Here is a 25,082-nt window from a genome sequence, read left to right as displayed (position 1 = left end):
CTCCAGGCTTCTCTGTGGTTACTTTGCTGTTTTTATTGCCATTTTCTCTTTCTCCAACTTGTTGAATTTCTGCAGATCCTTCAAGACCCTTGTCAAATGGCCCTCCTGTGCCATTAACACCAGGTATAGCAGAACTTGTTATAATTACGGTTGCCAGGTTATGTGGATTTTTATGCTTTTCGACTACCTGAAGATTTGACTTATTAACCTTTTTTCTTATGTATTACAGTCATTTTTTTCACAATGCTCTCCTAGCATACTGTAGGTGCTCCAGGGAAGGGATCTGTTTAACTTCGTTTCCCTACCTCCACAGCCGAACAAAATGTCTGGCATCTGAAAGGTGTTCCATACATGTTTATTAAATTAATGAATATATGAATTAATTGAATTGAATGGATGTCAAAACCAAAGGTTGAATTTTTTCAGTGTATATACTACATGCAAGTTGCAAATGATCATTTAAAATACTGAGGTGGGGTTTCCCTGGTGACACAGTGGTTAAGAATCCGCCTGCCAATGCAGGGGACACAGGTTCAAGCCCTGGTCCAGGAAGATCCCACATGCTGCGGAGCAACTAAGCCTGTGTGCCACAACTACTAAGCCTGTGCTCTAGAGCCCGTGAGCCACAAATACTGAGCCTGCGTGCTGCAACTACTGAAGCCCGTGCGCCCCGTGCTCCGCAACAAGAGAAGCCACCACAGTGAGAAGCCTGTGCACCGCAACGAAGAGTAGCCCCCGCTCACCGCAACTAGAGAAAGCACGCGTGCAGCAATGAAGACCCAACACAGCCAAAAATAAATAAAGTAAAATAAATTTATAAAAAATAAAAATAAAAAAAATAAAATACTGAGGCAAGTGAAGTTGGTACAAAGGCGCTGCAGTATATGCTTTGATGGCTATTTTCAATTGTTATGAATATGGCTTGATATGCATCTAAATATAGCATCAAAACCTAAAATAAGAGAAATGGTTCATATAATGAGTTAAGCAAAATTGCTCTTTTTGATAGAGTAGGACTTGCTTTATTATGCATTGAGTCACATTTTTGGGGGGGGGTGGGGTGAGAAAGTTTGTAAATAAATTGGCATTTTTATATATGTTTTGCTTGCTTATATAATAAAAATAATTATATAGTAGTATATCATTATTACACGGTAATCTGTGGACATTTAATTTTTGCTTTGATCTTATTGGGATCCATTTTTCTCACATTTAGAATCAAAATATTTCGTTAAATTTCACTGAGGAGGAATCTTGAGTGTTTTCTTACCTTTAATCAAAATGTAATATTCCTCTCTTTCAGCTAATCAATGGCAGAGACAAATTAATATGTGAGCTTGATTTTGAAAAATCATTAGTGCAAGAAATGGTAAGGGGATTTACATTATTTCTTAATAAATTTGAATCCAGGAACTTAATCATGAAAGTTTTATAAACTTTATTTGTATCTGTTTACTGTGAACTCTTCATTTCACCTTTATCCAGAATCTAAATGCATGCATAATTATAAACATTTTTTAATGATTGTTTTGGAGAAAACAATTTGAGTAGTTCTTTAATAAATATACTTACTATGTAGAAGAGTCTTATACAAGAAAGAGTATTAACAATTTAAAGTAGTGTACAAAATTTTTGTATTTTATTATAGGGATTAAAAAAAACAGATATGAGAGCCCAGTATTTTGAAGGATTTACTATTTTTAGTTACAAATTGCCATAAGTGACAACAAAAAAGAGCCCAGCCAGATATTTTGGCATTCTGTGTTAGTCTCATAAGAAAACACTGCCTTTTTATGTTCTTTTAAGCGAACTTTCCAGACGGCTGGTCTTTTATTTTATCAGTTGACTACCCGCCCCCCCCACCAAGCTCCCCGACTTCACCCACCCCCCACCCACCCCCCGTCCAGCTCATGGTGTCGTACTTTGGCTTTCAACTGATCACCACTACTATGTCTTTGTTACAGTAAACTGACTGTGTTTATTATAATCAAAAATAAAACACAGCTTGACTTGCGTTCTAAATGTGCTTGAAAAGAATATGATACTGTTTAGAAGAGAAAAGGTTGTTCATAGGAAATCAACACCACTTCAGATATTGAAACATTCCCTTTTTTACAGCTTGTCACACTTTGTGCCAAGTCATGACTGTTTCCCTAACTCTGTTTTGTTACTCTCAGCACCATGTGTTTTGGGTGCCTTGTCATAGAAATTAATGCAAAACAATGCTCTGGGACTACAATAAAGCCTTCTATGAAACCAACTTGGGAATGCAGGCCAGGAAAAAAATTATGGTTAGCTACCCACAGAAACCATGTGTTAACAAATGTGTTATTTTGAACTCTTTACTTTCAAATCCCTGGCGTATAAAAGTCATCTCCATGAGCTGAGTATACTTGGTCGATTTCTGCCCCACCCCCTTCCTCTTCTGTCATTCCCCCTCCTCCAGGAGTTGCTTCTGAAAACAAACAACTAAATGTGCACATTGTCATTAAAATACAAAGTGTTTTTATAGAGTGGGAAGCAGATGTTAAACTGTCAGTTCGTTAGCAGTATTAGAGAAGAGATTAAACTACTCCATCAGTGAGTTCGTGCCTATGCTAGGAACGGACTCCACCGTTTGTGAATTACTTTGCCGCTTTATTTGAACCGTCAGCGGTTAACTGGTGCTATTATATTGCCCACGGGGAACCAATCATGTTTTATTTTGCTGTTTAGTAGTTGAGCACCACGCTTGTTGCCAAGCAGCAAGATCTTGCATCGCAAACCTCACGACAGCACAAGAGCCTTTAGCGTGTTCAGAGCTGGTCTGGTGGCTCATATTTTCAGTAGAAGGAGTGTACTTAAGGTTCTTCTTAGGACTGGGTTTCCATGGCATAACTTTGGGCCCAACAAGATCACTATTTGGCACCCCCCTTCCCCCCACCAAGGGATTCTGTTATTCACTTGGAAGGGAGGCTGGCTTTGTGGCTATTAGGGCTTTCTTTGTTGCTACAGTGCTTTTTTCCAGAAATGGAGATTTGTGATTGTGGCCAGATGGAGGAGAGGGAGAAGGTGGAGTTGACCAGAGTCACTTTGTAAAAATTAAAAGACGCGCTCCCTGAAGGGTTTTTGTTCCATGCTTGTCTATTACTGTTTTCAATACAGTTTATTTTCTGGCCTATTAAGAGCCTAGTTTAAAAAGTCAAAGAGGTTGTAGTAAAAAGGCAGGATCAGTAAGTATAGGTAAGCAATAAAGTATGGAACGATGCACCCTTAGTTTTAGGAGAAGCATATGAAATAATTTTGAATCTTTCTGTGATTCCTACACTTGGTGGCTTTCATTTATCCTTTTTTTTTTTGGTCAAATTGAGATATAATTGCCATATAACGTCGTATTAGTTTCAGGTATACAGCATAATGATTTGATACATGCGTATATTGCAAAATCATCACCACAATATGTCTAGTTAGTTAATATCCATCATCACGTGAAGTTACACAGTTTTTTTCTTTTTCCTTTTGGCTGTGCAACACAGCTTGCGGCAGTGAAAGCGTGGCTTCCTAACCACTGGACCTCCAGGGAATGCCTGTCATAGTTTTTTTCCTATCATGGGAACTTTTAAGATTTAGTCTCTTAGCAGCTTTCAAATATACGATACAGTGTTGTTAACTACAGTCACGGTGCTGTACATTACGTCCCCAGGACTTACTTATCTTATGACTGGAAGTTTGTACCTTTTGACCACCTTCACCCATTTTGGTCCCACCTCTACCCCCTGCCTCAGGCAACCACCAATCTGTTCTCTGTATCCATGAGTTTTTTGTTATTGTTGTTGTTTTTTAAGATTCCACATATATGAGATCATACAGTATTTGTCTTTGTCTGTCTGACTTATTTCACTTAGCATAATGCCCTCCAGGTCCATCCATGTTGTCTCAAATGGCAAGATTGCCTTCTTTTTTATGGCTGGATCATATTTCATTGTATAAATATACCACATCTTCTTTATCCATTCATCCATTGATGGACTTTTAGGTTGCTTTCATGTCTTGGCTATTGTAAATAACGCTTCAATGAACATGGGATGCATATATCTTTTCAAGATAGTGTTTTGATTCCTTTGGATAAATACCCAAAAGTGGAATCATATGGTAGTTACATTTTTAATTTTTTGAGAAACCTGTGTATTGTTTTACATACCGGCTGCACCAATTTACATTCCCACCAACAAGTGCACAAGGGTTCCTTTTTCTCCACATCCTTGACAACACTTGTTACCTCTTGTCTTTTCAGTGACAACCCATTCTAACAAGTGGGAGGTGATCTCTCATTGTGGTTTTGATTTGTATTTTCCCGAGGATTAGTGATGTTGAGCACCTTTTCATGTACCTGTTGGCCATCTGAACATCTTCTTTGGAAAAATGTCTACTCAGATCATCTGCCCATTTTTTAATTGGATTATTTGGGTTTTTGCTATTGAGTTGTATGAGATCATTATGTATTTTAGATATTAACCCCTTATCACATATATGATTTCCATATATTTTCTCCCATTCTGTAGGTTGCCTTTTCATTTTGTTGATTATTTCTTTTGCTGTGCAGAAGTTTTTTAGTTTGATGCAGTCCCAAATTGTTTATTTTTTATTTTGTTACTTGTGCTTTAGGTGTCATATCCAAAAAAAAAAATCATTGTCAAGACCCATGTCAAGAAGCTTTTTCCCTATGTTTTCGTCTAGTTTTATGGTTTCCTGTCTTACATTTAAGTCCCTCATCCATTCTGGGTTAATTTTATGAGTGGTGTAAGATAGGGGTCTAGTTTCATTCTTTTATATGTGACTGTTCAATTTTCCCAGCACCATTTATTGAGGAGACTGTCTTTTCTCCATTGAGTATTCTTGGCTGCCATGTCAAATATTAGTTGACCATGTTCTTGATTCTGTTCCATTGGTCTATGTCTCTGTTTTTAATGCTAGTACCATACTGTTTTGACTCTGTAGGTTTATAATATAGTTTGAAATCAGGAAGTATGATTCCTCCAGCTTTATTCTTCTTTCTCAGGATTGCTTTGGTTTTTTGGGGACTTTGTGGCTCCATATAATTTTTAGGATTGTTTTTTCTACTTCTGTAAAAAGTGCCACTGGAATCTTGATAGGGATTATATTGCCTCTATAGATGGCTTTGAGTAGTATGGACATTTTAACTATATTAATTCTCCCAATCCATGAACATGAAGTTTCTTTCCATTTATTTGTATGTTCTTTGATTTCTTTCATCAGTGTCTTCATCAGTTTTCAGTGTAGAGATTATTCACCCCCCTGGTTACATTTATCCCTAAATATTTTATTGCTTTTAATGATATTGTAAATGGGATCATTTTCTTTTTACTCTCACAGATAATTCGTTGTTAGTGTATAGAAATGCTACTGATTTTTATATGTAGATTTTGTAACCTGAACTTTCATTGATTGTGACGCTAACAAAAAAGAGGGTTCTTATCAGAAAACTACCATAATTGAATTCTTACCCTTAACTAATTTTCTATCTACTTCATCCCAGTGCACCTTATTTCTAGGAACAATCCAGACTTGAGATAGAAAAGAGTTACAAAGGTTGTTCTAGCCTCTCATTCTGAGGGCACAGCACTGAGTTATCTTTGCAGTGGGCTTTGATCCCATTACTGGTTTCCTTGTTGCCTGAGTTCCCTCTGAGCCATGCTTCAAGTCTGTCCAGTTCTATTACATGTAACATGCCAGCATTTGGCCATTCAGCTAGAAAACTGATATTTTGGTAACCCAGACATTTACTCTAATAAAATACATGTCTGAATTTCTGTGCCTAGGAACCATCACACATTTCCAGTGGGAATAGATAAATCCATGAGCCAAGGGGAGTGTCTTTAGTGGTTATCCTATGTCCCACCATGGTATGTTGGCTGTGGGGTCAGATAACTTGTCTCTTTAGTTCCTGGGTCTTCCAATCAAGATAGACTTATTCAAGGAGCCTCATCTGCACCTTAACCTGATTTAAGTAATGAGATCCTGACTTCAAGCAGATGCTGTTATAGAATGAGATTTTTTGAGGCCTTGGATGAGGATGAATGTATTTTGCATGTGGGAAAAATATAAAACGTTGGAGCCAGGGGGCAGATAGATGTAGAAAAAGCATTTGAGAAAGTCCAATATACATTTATGATAAAAGCTCTCAGCAAACTGGGAATAGAAGGAAACCTTCTAAAGCTGATAATGTACACCTACCAAACATAACCATTAGTACATTTGATAGTGAAAGCCTAAATGTTTTAAGTCTAAGATCAGAAAATGAGACAAGACTCCCTGTTCTTATCACTTCCACTAGACATTGTTTTTTAGGTCCTAGCCAGTATAATATGCAAGAAAAAGAAATAAATGGCATCCAGATTAGAAAGGAAAAAGTAGAACTGTTTTTATTCCCAGATAACCATGATCATTTATATAGGAAATTCTAAGGAATCTACAAAAAAACTACTAGAATAAGTGAATTTAGCAAGGTTACAAAAATCAAAATAATGCATTTCTGTGTACTAACAATGAACAATCTAAAATTGAAATTTTAAAAAACTCCAGTTGTGATAACATAAAAGTATGAAATGGTTATGGATAAATTTGACAGAATATGTACAAAACCATACAAAACACTGCTGAGAGAAACCGAAGACTTAACTAGATGGAGAAACATACCGTGTTTGTGATTCAGAAGATGCATGTTATTAATCTGTCAGTTATCTCTAAATTGATTTATAGATACAATACAATCCCAATCAAAATCCCAGCAGGCTTTTTTTTTTTAATCAACAAGCTCCTCTACAATGTATATGGAAATTCATGGACCTTGAATAGTTAAAACAATTTTGAAAAAGAACAAGCTGGAGAAAGCACTCACACAACCTGAATTCAGCACTTACTTTAAAGGCACAGTAGTCAAGATAAAGTGATATTGGCATATGGATAAACATATAGATTGATGGAAAAGAATAGAAAGCCAAGAAGTAGACCCTTGGGGTCATATATGATGAGCTGATTTCTAACAAAGGTGCCAAGGCAATTCAAGCAGGAAAGGATGATCCTTTCAACAAGTGGTGCTGGAATAATTGGATAGCTATAGGCAAAAAGTCATCCTCAACCCTTGCCTCATACCTCATATAAAAATTTACTTGAGATGAATCATAAATCTAAATGTAATAGCTAAACCCACAAATTAATAGAATAAGGCACAAGAAAGGATCTTAGTGACATCAGGTTTGGCAGAGATTTCTTTAAATAGTGTAAACTGCATTTCATCAAAATTAAAAACTTTTGCTCTTCAGAATGTTAAAAGAAAACTGAAATGGCAAGCTACAGTGTTGGAAAAAAATATTTGCAAAACATACCTAACAAAAGATTTGCATCTAGACTACATAAAGTGGTCTTACAATTCAGTAACACGGTCAACAGCCCAATTTTTTAAATGGGCAAACAATCTGAACAGACACTTCACTAAAGAAGACGTATGGCTGGCGAACTATGACATGAACAGATGCTCAGCATCATTAATCTTTAGGGAAATACAAATTAAAATCTCAGTGAGATATTATCACTCACTATATACTCACTAAAATGACTAAAATATCAAAATCTGACCGCATCAAGTGCTGTCAAAAGTGAGGAACATCTAGAACTCTCACTTACTGCTGGTGAGAATGTAAAATATCCAACCTCTTTAGAAAATATTTAAATTTAAATACTTTTTAAAATTTATATCTATACTTATCATGTGATCTGGCTATTCCACTCCTAATTATTTATCTGAGATAAGTAAAAATGTATATTCACACAAAGACTTGTATGTAAATGTTCGTAGCAGAAATAACCCTGATGTCTATTAATAGGTGAATGGGTAAATAAGTTGTACCTTATCTACCCAGTGGAATACTACTCAGAGATAAAAAGAAATGGATCGTTTTTATACACAGCAACAAGGATGAATCTCAGAAATATTATGTTGAGTGAAAGGAGCCAGACAAAATAAAGAATACCTTTGTACGGTTCAACTTACTTTAAGTTCTTGTAAATGCAAACTAATGTACAGTGATAGAAAGCAGATCAATGGTTGCCTGGTGATGAGGCAGGATTGGCTTACAAAGAGGCATAAGGAAACTTTTGGGAGTGGTGGGTATGTTTATTATCTTGACTGTAGTGATGATTTCACAAGTCATAGAGTTGACAAAGTATGAGTACCCCCAAAATATAAATATGCCCTAAAATCCATTTAATAAAAGACATACTATCCACTAGAAACATAGGCAAAGAGTTGAAAAGTGGGAATTCAGATGAGGAACCTACAAAAATATATCCAATCTCATTAACAATAAGTGAAACAGAGTAAAACCATGAAGAAATAGTATTGCTCACACCAGATTGATTGTTTAAAAACAAAAATAAAAGGCTTACAGTACTAAGTGTTGGCAAAGTTGTGAAGCAATGGGAACTTTCATAACTTTCCAAAGGTAGTAGAACTAATTTTGACAATTGTTTGGCAAATTTTCTACTAATGTTTAAGATGAGGATACCTTAGAATGACTCACAGAAGAGAGACATTTTCAAGAATGTTCAGGGCAGCGTTGTTGGTAATAGCCCCAAATTGGAAACAATTCAGATGTCCATCTAAAATGGAGAAAATTAAATTAGTTGCGGAATAACTTACAATGACATGTAACAATATGGATGAATCTCATAAACAATATTAGGCTCAAGCTGTAAAATTCAAAAGAATGCATAAAGTTTTAAAAGGATTGGGCAAAAGCTATTAATATAATTCCCCACACAATCAGATTACAGGAGAAAAATTATATGATATTCTGAGTTGATGCATGCAAATTCTTTGAGAAAAAATAACATCCAATCTTATGCACACACAGATGTGCACATACACACCGCTGTCCCATGAAAAGTAGGAGGAAGTTCTTTACCTTGCTAAAGAGTAAAACCTACAGCAAACAGACTTCTTGGTGAAACACAGGAAGCATTCTCTTTAAAATCAAGGTAAGGTTGCCTAACACCATTTTTTAGTTATTTTGGAAATTCTGGCCAGTGTAGTAGAATAAGAAAAAAGACAGCAAGAGGTGTGAAGAGTAGAATGGAAAAAAACAAGACTGTTATTATTCAAAGAGGATGCAATTGTCCACTTAGCCAACCTCCCAAAACACTAAAGACAAATTATTTAAATTAACAAGATTGCTGGATATAAGATCAACATTCTAAAATCAATTGGATTTCTCAATCAAAAATTAGGAGAAATTATAATTTATAAAAATTTATAATTAAATAGCAAAGTTTATAAAGGGCTCATAAATAAATCTCATAAAAATTTGTAAAAATCTCCATGGAAAATAATTATAAAACCTATTGGGACTTCCCTGGCGGTCCAGTGGTTAAGACTTCGCCTTCCAATGCAAGAGGTGCGGGTTTGATCCCTGGCTGGGGAGCTAAGATCCCACATGCCTCACGGCCAAAAAACTAAAACATAAAACAGAAGCAATATTAACAAATTCAATAAAGACTTAAAAAAAAAACTTATTGACTGGGATTAATAAAGACTTTAAAAAAAACTTAAGGGGATTACAAAAACTAAATAAATGGAGAGCTATAACTTAGTCGCCATAGGCGAACTAGATTATCTTAGAGATTATAGTTCTCACCAAACTGATCTCTATATTCAATAAAATTCCAACCAAAATTACTACAAGGTTTTTCATGGAATTGACAAGCTTATTTTAAAATTAATATGGAAGAACAAGAGTCAAGAATAGCTAGGAAACAAAGTGAAATAATGACATGATGGAGTAGGGAGTGATTTCTCCTGTAAGCTATTAATATAAATTTAAGGTAATTAGGACATCATGGCACTGGGCCAGGGATAGACCATAGGGAGAAAATAGAGAGCCCAGGAGCAGAACCAGACATACGTAAATACTCAGTATATATCAGTATCACAGATCAATGTAAATAGGGTGGAATTCTCACTAAAGATGCTTGACAATTGATTCAACAATTGCATAAAATGAAACTGGCTCCTTACCTCACATGATACATATCCATTTTGTATGGATTAAGTATTCAGATATAAAGAGAAAACAGTCTTTTAAAATTTTAGGGAACAAATCATATGAGCTCCAAGTAGAAATTATTGCCTAAACAAGACACAAAATAAAGCATAAAAGGAAAGCTAAAAATTTCAACCCCACAAAAATTAAGGGCCCCTTTTCATCAGAAGACCCCCCTCAAAGAAAGTTTAACATCTAGCCACCAATTTGGCAAACATATTCACACCATTTTTGTATTCACAAAGCTGTTTTCAGGAATACGTGAATAACTCCTTCAAGTCAATAAGAAAAAAACCACCCAATAGAAAAATGGGCAAAAGTTTTTAACAGGCCCCTCACAAAAGAGGAAACTCAATGGCCAATGAACATTGATTGAAAATGTGCTTGATTTCATTAATAATATAACAGTACCAAGTGTTGGTGAGAATGTGGAGTAGAGAATTCTCATAAACTGCTGGGGACTATGTATATCGTTACAAAAACTTTGGAAAACAAATTTGGGTTATCTTCTGAAGCTGATCATTCTCTTAACATATGCCCCAAAGTTCCACTCCTAGGCATATAACGTCACATAGAAGATCCCTAGCACATGTGCCTGGGGGAACAGGTACAGGAATATTCAAAGCCGTATTATGTATAAAAGAAAAAAATTAGAATTTCCCAAATGTTCATTGACAGCGAATGGATTAATAAATTATGCTCTACTCATACACTTGAATACTATACAGCAGCCAATATGAATGAACCACTTCCAGTATCAACATGGGTTAATCTCAGAAACTATGGAACAAACAAGTTGAGGAAGAACACATACTTTATGATTTTTAAACAAGGTTTAAAAATAAGGAAAACTAAGTTTGTATATTGTTTAAGGATACCAATGGGGTAAAAAGATAAGTCTATAAAAGCGACAAAAAATTATCAAGAAAATAAAAGGGAATCCCGAGCACAAAATTCAGAATAGTGGTTACCTGGTTGGGAGGGTGGTGATCGTGGGACACTTATAATTACACAGGGAGATTCAACGCTGTAGCTATTGTTCTCTTTCTCAAGTCGGATGGTCATATTTTTATTATTTCTAACTAACATTTGCACTGCTTCCTTTTTTGGTATATATAAAAAAAAATTTTTTTAATTGAAGCATTTAATTAATTTTTTTCCCAGCCTCATGGCTTGTGGGAATCTTAGTTCCCCGACCAGGGATTGAACCCGCCCCCTGCCCCCCACAGTGGAAGCTCGGAGTCCTAACCACTAGACCCCCAGGGAATTCCCTAATTGAAGCATTTTAGAAACCCATTTTCTGCTAGAACCTAAATGCTTGATGGCAAGGTTTATGTATTATTTATTCTAAGAGTCTAGTGCAGTGCCTGGTACACAATAATGTTAATAAAATAAATACACATAAGCAAACAATTACATGTTTTCCTATAATCTCTGTTATAAAGTACTTTTTTTTCTGGGTACAAATTTATTTTCTCTTCTAATTTACATTCAATATTATAATTTATATTCCTATAATAGTTTGGGCAGTGAAATGGTTTAAAATGCCACTTTTTCATTGCTTAAGGGAAGTTTACCAAAAATTCTCTTTCTTAATCTTTGCAAATGATAACAAATGACACGGGTCTTTAATTTCACAGGTTAATAAACAGAAAGAGGACCTTGAAATGAGAAGAAAGTTTGATGCCATAGTCGCCAAGGTTTGCATTTAAGTTCTTTTTTTTTTTTTTCTTTTATTCTGTTCATTTCTTATTTGGGCATCTGGGTTGAAGAACCTATACACACCATCCCGAGGCTTTTCACTTTCCCACATCCGAGTTTGAAGGAGAAAACACTTAAAAGTGAGGCAAGACGTGTGCATGGGAGATGAGGGACTGGTGGGTGAGAGTGGAAGGTGTCACTGGTGTCCCGACCCCCGGGCTCAGTGCCCTGGCCCTTTGGACTCCTGTCCCGTGGCTCCTGCCTGCTGGCCCCCCGACGCCTACCTCCACCTCCTTACAAATATGATACACACCTCAAGCTACCACCTCACCCCACTCCACCAAGACCCCGCCTTTCCAGGTGCTTCCAGAAAACACTGATCTCTTGGTATGTTTTTCTCAGTACACGAGCATCAGCGGGAGGAATGGAAAATCGGGCCTCACCTGCAAATTAAATCAGGCAGGGGCGGGGGTGCTGGGGGCCCGGGGATGGTGGGACCGGGAGCAAGAGGAGACCCAGGCCCTTTGGGACTGTGCTTCTAGCTCAGGAGAGGAGGACAAGGGAGGAGAAGAGAGGGAGGCGAATCGGAAGCATGTGTAGTGAGAATCACAGAGCTGGCTCTTTTTCTGTGCCAGAGCCCCAGAGCCATCAAGGGGAAGGAAACCACATTGTCCCCGTGGCCCTCACAGCCCGGGAGGGCAGGCGCTCCGAGGCCACATTCTTCCTCCATCGTTTCATTGCTTCCGAAGGCCGAAAGAGTCAAGAGTCCAAAGAAGGCTTCAAAGGAAGAGCAGCCTACGGTAAGACCCACTCACAGGACCACACGCCGGGACACCTTCCCCTGCGAACCGTCTCAGACCCCCGATTCCCCCTGCTCCCTCTGCGTGCATCTGGGCGGGGGGCTCTGGCTGCTCTTCCCCTCACCGAGGCGTCCTCATCAGGCCCCTTACCTTACCCAGGAGGATGCCACCGTTGTCCTGAGCGTGGTGGTTTATTTGGCTTAGTCACCATGGCTTCGTGGATCTCTATTAAATTAGCAACACAGAGAAGCCACATTCCAAGCGCTTTCTAGGGTGTATAATCTCTAACTCATGACTGCCCAGTTCTATCAGAGGCTTCCTGGAGACTCCCTGAAAGATGTGCAGTTGGAAAGTCCATTTGCTCATGGATTATTTTTTTTTAAATTAATTAATTTTTATTTATTTATTTTTGGCTGTGTTGGGTCTTCATTGCTGCACGCAGACTTTCTCTAGTTGTGGCGAGCAGGGGCTACTCTTCGTTGCGGTGCGTGGGCTTCAGTAGTTGTGGCACACGGGCTTCAGTAGTTGTGGCACACGGGCTTCAGTAGTTGTAGCACATGGGCTCAGTAGTTGTGGCTCGTGGGCTCTAGAGCACAGGCTCGGTAGTTGTGGCGCACGGGCTTAGTTTCTCCGCGGCATGTGGGATCTTCCTGGACCAGGGCTCGAACCTGTGTCCCCTGCATTGGTAGGCGGATTCTTAACCACTGCACCACCAGGGAAGCCCTGCTCATGGACTATTCTAAATCAACCATGGACTAGCTCGTACTATCAGAGACCTACATCCATGAATTATATGCTAGTAATCTCCTTACCCCCAGATAATCAGAAGTGCTTCTACTGGGCCTATGGCAGTGCCATTGGTCTATATTAAAGGGCATATCAAGAAGTAGGTCTGTGATGTTCATCTCAATGTTGGCTTATTGTGTGGACTGTACAGAGACACTGCTCACTGCATTACCCAATACCTCCCTTTAAAATGATCCTGGGGGGAACTTTCTTCTGAGCTTAGTTATGGGAATAGTCACATTTCTCTGAACAATCGATCTATCTTGTGGGCCCTGTGAATTGTGCAACCGGTCTAAACTCCTTTTCCACGTTGACGTTTAGAAAGCTTAGAGGCTGATGGGTGACACATATGGCCAAGGTACAGCACTTCCTGGAAAGAGTCTGTCCACTAGCACCTTTTGGTTTCCCAGACTCTTTTTTTTTTTTTTTTTTTTAGTTATCTTTTTTTTTTTTTTTTAACATCTTTATTGAAGTATATTTGCCTTACAATGGTGTGTTAGCTTCTGCTTTATAACAAAGTGAATCAGTTATACATATACAATATGTTCCCATTTCTCTTCCCTCTTGCATCTCCCTCCCTCCCACCCTCCCCATCCCATCCCTCTAGGTGGTCACAAAGCACAGAGCTGATCTCCCTGTGCTATGCGGCTGCTTTTGTCTTGTTTCTACGTGTCCCCGTGTTCTTCCTCCTTCTCCCCCAGGGGGCGGAATCTACCTCTCCAACACTCAGGGCAGGAGAACAGAGCAGAATCATGCTCGCTGTGTCATCCTTGCTCCAAACGGGGGCAGGAAAAGGTATAGCCCTCTCTCGCTCACTCACCAGGCAGATGGCTCACCATTCGAACCCACCACTTTCTCTCCACCACTTTCTCTCCTTTCGTAGGAGAAAGAGGGAAGTAGAGCAGCAGGTAGAGGGAGGCTGGGGTGTTAATACTGGTGGCAGTCACTCCACTTGGAAGGAAACCCCAGGACTTGAGAAAAAGCATTCTCCTCTAAGAGCGCTTCCATTTTGCAGAGAGTTAGGAAGTATCAACAACTGGAATTTCCTGAGGAGGAGAAAGACATTTGGGGAATGCGGCACACGACTGACCAATGACTGGGTTCTAGAAGTAAGATTTTTAGAATCCAGATCTGGGAAGTATTTGCAGGGGGAGTGGGGGGGAGGAGGCCCACAACAAAGCAAGAAAACAAAAAGCAACCCCCCTGGGCTGAGTATGTGGGGCTGCCTGCTGACCTGGGGCGGGGGGCCCAGCCTTACTGGGCGAGGGGCTGTAGTCCAAGCCTGGGACTTAGGGAGACTGCGGCCGAGGCGGTGTCCTGTTCCATAAACCTCTGTCAGCTGCCTTGAAATCAGGGTGTGTGCCAGGGGTCTGTGTCTGAGGCTCTGAGATGATGGCGGGAGCATTGCAGAGTGGGGTTGGAGACAGGGACAGGGCAACCCCTTCCGTACAGCAAACCCAGGGCCCTAACTAAATCCTAGAATTGCAGACTAGAAACTCCAAAGTCCCGAATTTACCCATCAAAATTGAGCTTCCAAAGTCCCAACTACAAGGGGCAGAAATACCACTGTTCTCCCCTACAGGAAAGACACCAAGAAGGGGAGATAAAGGCAGACAGCGTCTCTGAGAAGGTGTCATTTCAGTAGGGTTTTCTCCTAGTGTCACAGTCTCTCCTTCTGACCGTAATGACTGTTATCTAGATGTTTCCGAAGCTTAAGAGTACATTTTGTGAGCTGGGGAGACTCGGAAGTTAATGTGTAACAATAAGTAAAAGTTGGACTGGGGGAGGGGAGAGATGACATAAGCTGGAGTTTACATTTTTATAGGAATTGACTCGATTTTAAAGGGAAATATATTTTTCTAGCTCACCGTTATTACTCTCATATACACTTTTGTTAATAATGATCCTATTATAATGAGCACTCCCTTCCATCACCTCCCCATGTGGTGTATTCTTCATTGTGTAGATTAGCTCTCTCTAGATGCACTCTGGTTATCATTTTCCTGTTTCTCTCCTTTAAATATTTTATTATATTGAAGTAGTTGGACTTCTTAAAAATTGTCTTTAAAGGGTTTTGTCATCTTGACCACGTGTAAATGACCAAACGGAGAGCTTGCTGCAGGAACTTTTTACATCAGTCATTTACCTTATCTAATTAATCATACTTATTTTTTGAAATCTGTGTCATTCGGTGGGAACAGCACACGTGCTTCACTCAGCGGCGCACACAGTGATAAACTGAGTGTTCAACCAGTCTGAAAAGCACAATAGGAACATTGCTGTGTGATTTCTATTTATGAAAGATTTCACAACATGAAATTTGTATTTGGACAGCGTTTTTGTGTAAAGTTTATTTTTTGATAGCTGTAAAACATTTCAAATATTGAGGTTTCACAGAACAAGGTTAACTTGGATTCCCAGGTTTCCCTCCCACAGCCCCCGCTCCAGGGTAATTAGTTAATTAAGGCTGCACCCAGTAAATGCTTCCCTGGAAGACTTCTGAGCTTCCATGGGGTCACCTGTCTGCGCTGATGGAACATATGGTGCGCGCTTAGATCTGCAGAAAGCATCGGGACCCTTCCGTGTGGGAAATGGGACAGGGGACAAAGTCAGTCGTATTCCCATTCTTAAAGTTCATTCAATACAAAGCAATTTGGACATCAGAAAAAAACTTTAATAAAAACTCTAGAACGTTGTTCTTTAAACATTCAAGAATTGCAAGGTGAAGTACTTTTGCAATAGTTTTGCAAGTATGACCATAGTCACCCTGCAAGCTAGTAATTTTTTAAAAATTATTATTACTATGGGATATGGAATTATTATGGGTGTAGAGTATTATAGGCAAGGTGGGTGAAAGGAAGATCTTTCCCATTCCTCTCCTGTACATCCCTTTTATTTGATTGAGCTACCCGTGAAGTTGAAAATAAACTCCATCAGAGAAGAAAATCATATAACCTGTTCATTGTTTCATTATTTCGTTATTTTTCCCCTGGGCTTGGCTTGGTAAAGCAGGCAGTTCATAGTTCTGCAGAGCTGTGTGAAAAAGCCAGCATTTTGCTCATTGTTGACCTGGCAGCCCAGGGTGGTGGAGTAATACAGAGCTAGGACAGTCCTGGACACGTGTATGGTTGTATGGTCTTCAGGGGCTGTCAAAGGATATTTACTGTATTTTGATAGATTATGTTGACACAAAAGAATTTTCCTTATCGTACTGGATCTTTGTTTCCTAATGGGAGTAGCTTTTTTTTTTTTTGGCTGTGCCGTGTGGCTTGCCAGGGTCACAGCAGTGAAAGCACTGAGTCCTAACCACTGGACCGCCAGGGAATTCCTGAATAGGAATAACTTTAAAATGTAGAGATAATTGAAATCATACACAACAATTACTTGTTTTTTATTTTAAAATCAAATTTGTCATTTGCCGCTAAAGTGAATGCATCTTTAGATTCTGCTGTCAGAGACCAAAACTGAAAAATCTGAGTAATACCATATTTAAAATTCAACTGAAAGGTGGCATTGACTTTCTGTATTATTCTACTCTAAGTAGTTTGATGATAAATAAGTACTTTCAGTATATTTGGGACTGAAAATATTTTAGTGAAAATAATATCCAACATTTGTTCCACAAATGAAAAATGGTTTTTGTTAAAAATCACTTGAAAGGTTTTATGCTTTGTCTTCTTCTTGTTTATTTTTGCTGGGGAGCAATAATAACATTTTACTTGTAGAGTTCGCGATATTTTAGTATAATTTCATTTAAGGGCTTAAGATTGTTGTGGAAATCAGGAAAAGAAGAGATTAGTATCAATTTCTATTCTTCCCTGGACACTCTGAGCCATAGGGCAGATGCTAGGTCCTGACCACAGGTAATGTCACCTTGGTGGTAACAGAGGAAATGTCATTCAGGAACCCACAGGGCAGCCACTTGACCCCTCACTGCATGGTGTGCTTTATTCCATTTACCTGGGTTTCAGCTGTGGCTTTCTTTCCAGTTCTCCCTGGGAATTGGGGCCAGTCTTGAACACCAGGTCATTTGCCAGAGTCCTGACACTGCCGGGACTTGGGTCTCACCCGCTGAACATTTGACATGCTGCCACCCATCCTAACTGCCATCATTGCATGTACTAGTTCTGCTGTGAATTCTATTACAAACTCACTGTCATAGGACAGCTTTAATACCGACATTCACCACTGTCAACCTGAGGTAGCTACACCCCACTGGATGCTGGCATTGGACTATCAGCCACCCTCTTCGGGTCCAGCTCTTCCAACTTGTCAGTTTCTCCAGCCCTGACCTCTTCAGGTTTCTCCTCAAATCCTAGGGATTAGTTTATGTAAATTACAACATATTTCAATTCCCCTTTCTTTAGGAATGTATTTTTGTGGAGGGTGGTACTTAGACTTTTCTTCATGTAATGCCTCAGTTGTAGTCTCCATTCATTCATCAAAAAACTGAACTAATTAAAGGAAAGCTATTTGTTTCCCCTTATTCACCTATTACATATTACTGCTAACTTGCATTTCTGATCAACCTTAGATAACCAAGGATAGCTCACTGAATTGATTTTATGCCAGCCAGATCCAAAGAGTTCTTATGTTTTGTTAGCCTATGCAGCCTTATTAGGGAATCAGGGTATACTGATTTTTAGGCTTTAAAAAAATCTTGAATATAGCCTGAGGATCTCCTGCACTAATTTCTATGTGGGAGACATTCTTCTGTTGACTATATGAATATATATATATATATATATCTATCTCCAGAATAGAATAAGGAGTTACCTATAACCAGTGCCATGAAGTGTTATGGAGTCCAGTTAATCCAATGGCTGAAAGCATGTGGTGAACCCATACTGTGTTTCATGCCACCAGAACTGATAGACATGAGCCTGAACGTCCTAGAGAGTAATTCTGGTCGTCTTTCTCTCTAGTTGAATATATGCAAGTGGATTCTGATTAAGATTCATAACATTTCTGTCTGGTTTACATTAAATAAGGCATAAGCGTATTTTAAAGGTAAATTTTATACTTAAATTAGAAAGATTTCAATAGTTTTGGATTCTTATACAACCACTGGAATAGCTAGGAGAACATCTATTAGGAAAGCAACAAAAAAAAGATTTCAAATTGAAGCACCCAAGCAGCTGGTTGATAAGAGATCAGTAAGAAGTCATTGCAATTTGTAGGAACCCCTGGAACTCTCCCACCAAATAGCTTAGGCTTCAGCAGTAAAGATAGTGTTTAAGAGTTCTCCAGAAAGTCACTGTGCAACTCATATTGGTCCATTCATCTTGCTCAAAATGCCTTTGGATGATCTTTTCCAATGTGTCCATCAAAAGTACAGTTCTTTGGAGTTTCTAACATGTTATAGTCTTCAGAAAATTATAATTTAATATAGATATTTTCATGTAACAAAAATGGATATAATTTGCCGTGGCAAGATTTGCATTTGACACCTTCATTTATGCCATTTCTGGAGCTTTTATTTTTTTTATATATCTAAGTTTCTGTCCGGTATCATCTTCTTTCTTCCTGAAGAACTTCCTTTTGCAGTGATTATAGAGCAGATCTGCTGGCAACAAATTCTCTCAGCTTTTGCTTGTCTGAAAAAAACTTTATTTTGCCTGTATTTTTGACAGATTTTTTTCTGAGTATGGAAGACTGGGTTGACAGTTTCTTTTCTTTAATACTTTGAAGATGTCACTCCCTTATCTTTTGTCTTGCATAGTTTCAGACAAAAAGTCTACTGTATATTTTAACTTTGTTTCTCTGTCTGTAATGTGTCTTTTACTTTGGAATGCCTTTAGAAGTTTCTCTTTCTCTTTGCTTTTCAACAGTTAGACTATAATGTGTTTTGGAGTGTTTGTTGTTCCTCTCTCTTTCTTTCTCTCTGTCCTGATGGACTTTCTTGAATTTGGGGTTTGGTGTCTTTCATTAACTCCTTACCATTATCTTTAATTATGTCTCTTGCCCTATTCTCTCTCCCTTCTCCTTCTGAGATTCTGATTACACATATGTTAGACCATTTGATATTGTCCCCAAATTCTTGGATATTCCGATCATTGATTTTAAACGACTCTTTCCTCTTCGTGTTTCAGTTTGGGGTATTTTTTTGACCTACCTTCAAATTTACTAATTGCTTTCCTCAGCTGTATTGATTAATCAAAGAAATTAATTTCTTCATCTTTTTAAAAAATTTCTAATATTTACATTTGACTTTTTTTTACATTTTCCAAATCTCTGCTGAAATTATCTATTTATTGTTTATCATCTGTATTGTTCACTTTTTCTCCTAGGTTCTTTAACATTTTAAGTATAGTTAAAGTCCTCATCTGATAGTTCCATGATCCATGGGTTATCTTTGAATCTGATTCTGTTGATTGCTTTGTCTCCTGACAATAGCTTCTTTTCCTTTTTGTCTGTCTCATAATTTTCGATTGAATATCAGTCATCATGTGTAGAATAGTAGAGACTGAAATAAACAGTGTTCACACCTAGAAATGGCATGCCTCTTCCTGTAACAGACGGTTATTGTAAGCAGTAGAGCCAATCTAGCCAAAAGTTGAATTGAGTTTGGTTGTTGCTATGGTTCCTTTTAGTGGGCCACAACCTTGATATTCTTGCAGTGGGTGTGTGCTTAGAATGGGAATGAGAGTAACAGAGTGCTTTTCTCTGTGTGCTGCCCCACCTTTAGCTTTCAGCAGAACTATCCACCTGTGCCACCGAGCGAGTCTCTCACTATGCTCTTATGCCTTCCTCGGTAATAGACTGCTATTGCTTGGTACTTCACAAGTGAGGGCAGAGAGAGTTCTCTGTTGTTCTAAAGCAAACTCACTCTTTGGGAAGTGCTGTGTGCCTGTGGCTCAGAGGTGGGCTCTCTCAGGATTCCTGCCCCTCCTCCCTGTGGCAGTCTACCTCCACCTTGTATCTGAAGTTGACCTTGGGCAGGAGTTACCTGTTTCTTCTGCAATAGGAAACCTCCACTTGGTATTAGTACAGACTCTAAGGCCTACTACAATTACTGACGCCTCACCCAGGAGAGGAAAAATCTTCCTTTATTTGCCCCCTTGCCATACTATGCCTTCACCCATGCCCTGTGAGCAAGAGGCTTTGCTGCCCTCCCCAGCAGTTCAAAGCTTTCCTTCCTAGGAAACAAAGCCCTAAGAGAAGGGGATGGGGCTTGATGCCTGACACTTTTCCACTGATCACCTTCTTTGAGTCGGACTGGCCAGAGAGTTTGCTTTCCCTCTCCCAGAGGCATAAGACTTTTGCTTCTTAGGATAGAAGGTGCTTTTCTCTTAGCAGCAGCTGGTCCTCTCTTCAAGCCTGCACAATCCACAAGTCTCCTGCCCTGCTCTGCCCTCAGCTTTTTGCATGAGCATCTTGTGGGGGCTGGAGACAAAAGCTGTGAGTGAGTGTGAACTCACCTTTTTTTTTTTTATGTTTGGCTGTGTTGGGTCTTTGTTTCTGTGCGAGGGCTTTCTCCAGTTGCAGAGAGCGGGGGCCGCTCTTCATCGCGGTGCGCGGGCCTCTCACTGTCGTGGCCTCTCCCGTTGCGGAGCACAGGCTCCAGACGAGCAGGCTCAGTAGTTGTGGCTCACGGGCTTAGTTGCTCCACGGCATGTGGGATCTTCCCAGACCAGGGCTCGAACCCGTGTCCCCTGCATTGGCAGGCAGACTCTCAACCACTGCGCCACCAGGGAAGCCCTGAACTCACCTTTTAACACGTGCTCCCAGCTACTTCAGACTGCTCTGCTAACCCATACTTGCTCCTCACTACTTTGTATTTTAGCTCATTTTTCTTACCTGCTTGTGTTGCAACTGGCATGGTGCTCCTTCTACTGTGGCTGAGGCTGTGCATGTGTCTCCTCTCTCCTTGGAGGGGCTCGCTGCTCTTTGGAATTCAGTTACCTGGTTGTGACCTCAGTTCTCAGATGGGTTCAAGAAAAGTTGTGATTTTGTAGTATCTGGATTTGTCTTGTTGTTAGTATGGGAGTGACATTATTTGCGTCCTATGAGGGAGCCAAATACATATTTACCATTTTTGCTGCTTTATTTTTTTTTAAATTTATTTATTTATTTTTGGCTGTGTTGGGTCTTCGTTGCTGCGCACGGACTTCCTCTAGTTGTGACGAGCAGGGGCTACTCTTCATTGCAGTGCGCGGGCTTCTCGTTGTGGTGGCTTCTCTTGTTGCAGAGCACGGGCTCTAGGCACATGGGCTTCAGTAGTTGTGGCACATGGGCTTGGTAGTTGTGGCTTGCGGGCTCTAGAGTGCAGACTCACGGGCTTAGTTGCTCCACGGCATGTGGGATCTTCCCAGACCAGGGATCCAACCCGTGTCCCCTGCATTGGCAGGCGGATTCTTAACCACTGCGCCACCGGGGAAGCCCTCTTAATTATTCTTTATAAAACAGATTCATACTTATTATACAAAATTTGCTCAGTAAAGATAAATGTCAAAAGAGGAAAGTAGGGAGTTCCCTGGTTGCCTAGTGTTTAGGATTCTGGGCTTTCACTGCCGTGGCCTGGGTTCAATCCCTGGTTGGGGAACTGAGATCCTGCAAGCCACACGGCTGTTCAGTGCCACTGAATATATATATAATCAATTATGTACAGTATTTCACTCCACAGAAGTAGCACAATTTCCTTAAGCAATCTCTATCAATTTACTAGTGCCTTCTTAAGATTTTGTTTCTATTCTTTTGTTATTATAAACAATGGCTTTATCATCTTTAATAGAGACCTTACCTTCATGGAAGAGTTTTGATTACAAAGTTTTTAGACTGGATAGTCTGATAAAAGATGTATATGCTGCTTCTACATACCTGACACTCCGCAATGAACACGAAGTCTAGGGTGACCTGGAGCCAGGTGAAGAGGCCAACCCACATAGACTTTCGTGTCCCTCTGGGCCTTTGAGAAGATGTGCTTGAGGTTTGTGTATAAACTAGATCAGCCTGGTTTCTGTAGGGCTTTGGAGCCCGGTCATCTGTCAAGAGGTTTCACAACCCCCTGGCAGACATGGAGTGGCACCCTTGGGGCACATCAAATAAGGACTCTTGTCTATTTTTGAAAGAATTTTGAAATTGAATTCTAATAATTTTGTTAGAAGAAAATTCACCAGTGATATATGGAGGTAAATGTTCTGCCTTCTGGCTTACACAGTGATCAGTGCCTGACTGCATACAACCTCCTAGTCTATCCTCAGTGTTCTCAATTCTTAAGTCTCTTCTTTCCAGACTGTAAGCACACAGGCTGCTTCTCCTCTCTTCCTGTGGTTGCATCACTCTCCCCTCCCCACCCACCACCATGCCGACTACCACCTGCTGGCACATTACTAGTATTCACAATTAGTTGTTTGCTTAGAAGGTAATCAGAAAAAAAATGATAATGTGGAAGTCAAGATTAATGAAATTTTAGGGACAGAAAATCATCTTTCTTCATGAGTTAGAAACATTGTTTTGATAGAAATATATTTGATGGTTTAAAGGAGAGATTCAAGGAGGCATTAAACCCAGAAGGAACGGCCCAAGTTTCAGAAGAGGGATGTTTGTGGAAATTGGGAGAAATGAAAGAATGTAATGAGTCTTTGATTGACAAGAAAAGGAGAAAGAGGATATGATAAGGCATCTGGTTGATCATATGACAGTTAATAAACATAATTGCACTCCTGTTATTATAAACCTTGGCTGTTGATTCCAAATTTAGATTATATTTATTAAATGTTGGGAGTTTTTTTTAACATGTTTTAAGTGCTTAAACTGGGAAACAAATTTAAGAATCATAATTCTTAAATTTCTGTTGTAAATGAAACTTATTTCTTAATTTTATAGATTTTTAGCTATAAATATATATAAAAATTCAAAAAAAAGAGAGATATTTATAATGAATTATGTCTAGTCACAATGTTCGATTATCTTTGTAATTATTTAATTTACATTTTCCTACTTAGGAAGTTATCTCCTTTTCTATTACCACTCATTTTCACCTCTATCTACTGTTTAGCAGTCCAGTGTTTGCACCTGTCAATGAAGTAGCCATATAAAGACCAGCACATGTATTCCAGAGAAAATGGAACGCCAGCAGCTGGCAAAACAAAATGACAGTTTAATGTGGACAGAGCCAGGATTGAATATAACGTGCTGTAGCGGGAGTTGAAAGTTCAGCTCAAACTGGAGAGCAAACACTCTAGTCTACATGTGGTGCTTTTTTTTTAATGAAAAGAGAAGCTATCTTTGTCATCGTCAGAGTATTGTCTTTGGGAGAGATTGAATAATTATTTGCTTTACAGAAGATATGGTTTAGCACGGTTTTATCTCTAGTTATTACAGAGTTGATCATTATATGAGAGTTAGGAAAAAGGAGCCTTGAAAATTGGAACTAATTTTTACTGTATGCAAATTTAAACACAGAATCTTTTTTTTCTTTTTAAAATTTTTAATTTAATTTTATTTATTTATTATTTTTGGCTGCGTTGGGTCTTTGTTGCTGCACGCGGGCTTTCTCTAGTTGCGGCAAGCAGGGGCTACTCTTCGTTGCAGTGCGTGGGCTTCTCATTGCGGTGGCTTCTCTTGTTGTGGAGCATGGGCTCTAGGTGCGCGGGCTTCAGTAGTTGTGGCTCGTGGGCTCAGTAGTTGTGGCTCGCAGGCTCTAGAGCGCAGGCTCAGTAGTTGTGGCGCACGGGCTTAGTTGCTCCGCGACATGTAGGATCTTCCCGGACCAGCGATCGAACACGTGTCCCCTGCATTGGCAGATGGATTCTTAACCACTGCACCACCAGGGAAGTCCCAGAATCCTTTTTTTCAAAAATAAACTTTCAATTACTGATATGACTTCAAATAGAGTGAAGTAAATACATACAAATGTCTTTCTAAGTGGAAACTTATTTTGTTTTGCCAGTTTGTTTTCCTGACTTCCTGTGGATTCGTTTTTAAAATTTGGGTTAGTTTATTCTTATTAACATATGGGCAAGTGCCCTCCAAAGCTTGGGGCTCTTACTCCAATGATTTCCTTGGTCTACTGTTAACCAAATGGCCATGAATTCACTGTGTACTCCTCATGTCCTGGTCAGAGAGGCAGTTCAAGCGGATTGTGCTCTTTGAGAACAAACAGGTTGAGGGAGCGCCAAAAGTGCATGCCTCCCATGACTTGGGTGACCTCGACGTATTCGAAGCCAAGGAAGGCTAATGATAACCAAGATTTTCACTGTTTTGTTCAATAGGTGTTGCTAGGCCTCAGGCTTTGTTTTTGGCTAACTTCCTGCCACATGGGCCTTGGGGAGACTGAGTCACTATGCTGGTGGTTGTAGGTGGTAGGTTTCTCTAGGAAGGTGTGCAGACAACCAAGGGAACAATAATCTGGGTAGTTCTAGGACCACCAGAAAGCTCCTCAGGACTGAGGGGACTGATGGAGTAGGAGTTAGAGTTTAGTGAACTAAGGTAAGAGCAATGGGTTAGGGTCCAAGTTCAGGATTAAGTCCGTGCTGAAAATTCTCCTATCAGCCAGGGGATAATCAGGAATTATCAACAGGGAGTTCGTAGATCACCATATAGAAGTTTACATATATTGACATCATAATAAAGGCAACCACAGTAAGAGCTAAACATTTGCAAATAAAAACTCAGGCATGCGAGGGAAGAGAGAAGGTGGAAGGTAATTCGAATGCTCTAAATTCTTAATCTTTATTTGTGGGGAGCCCAAACA

General features: G+C 39.4%; 1 protein-coding gene across 3 annotated transcripts in view; it reads left to right on the top strand.

Annotated features, from left to right (window-relative positions):
• LOC309654966 (uncharacterized protein C10orf67, mitochondrial) overlaps window positions 1-25,082 on the top strand; it is a 117,287-nt gene that overhangs the window by 63,176 nt on the left and 29,029 nt on the right. For all 3 annotated transcript variants that reach the window (XM_082449732.1, XM_082449734.1, XM_082449733.1), the window contains exons 8-10: window positions 1,304-1,369; window positions 11,738-11,797; window positions 12,434-12,598. In XM_082449732.1, coding sequence (XP_082305858.1) covers window positions 1,304-1,369; window positions 11,738-11,797; window positions 12,434-12,598 — 291 coding nt within the window. The remainder of the gene's footprint in view (window positions 1-1,303; window positions 1,370-11,737; window positions 11,798-12,433; window positions 12,599-25,082) is intronic.

The sequence above is a fragment of the Balaenoptera physalus genome, assembly GCF_965194825.1.
Source record: "Balaenoptera physalus genome assembly, chromosome: 2".
Classification (NCBI taxonomy): Eukaryota; Metazoa; Chordata; class Mammalia; order Artiodactyla; family Balaenopteridae; genus Balaenoptera; species Balaenoptera physalus.
This window is presented reverse-complemented; position numbering and strand designations above follow the sequence as displayed.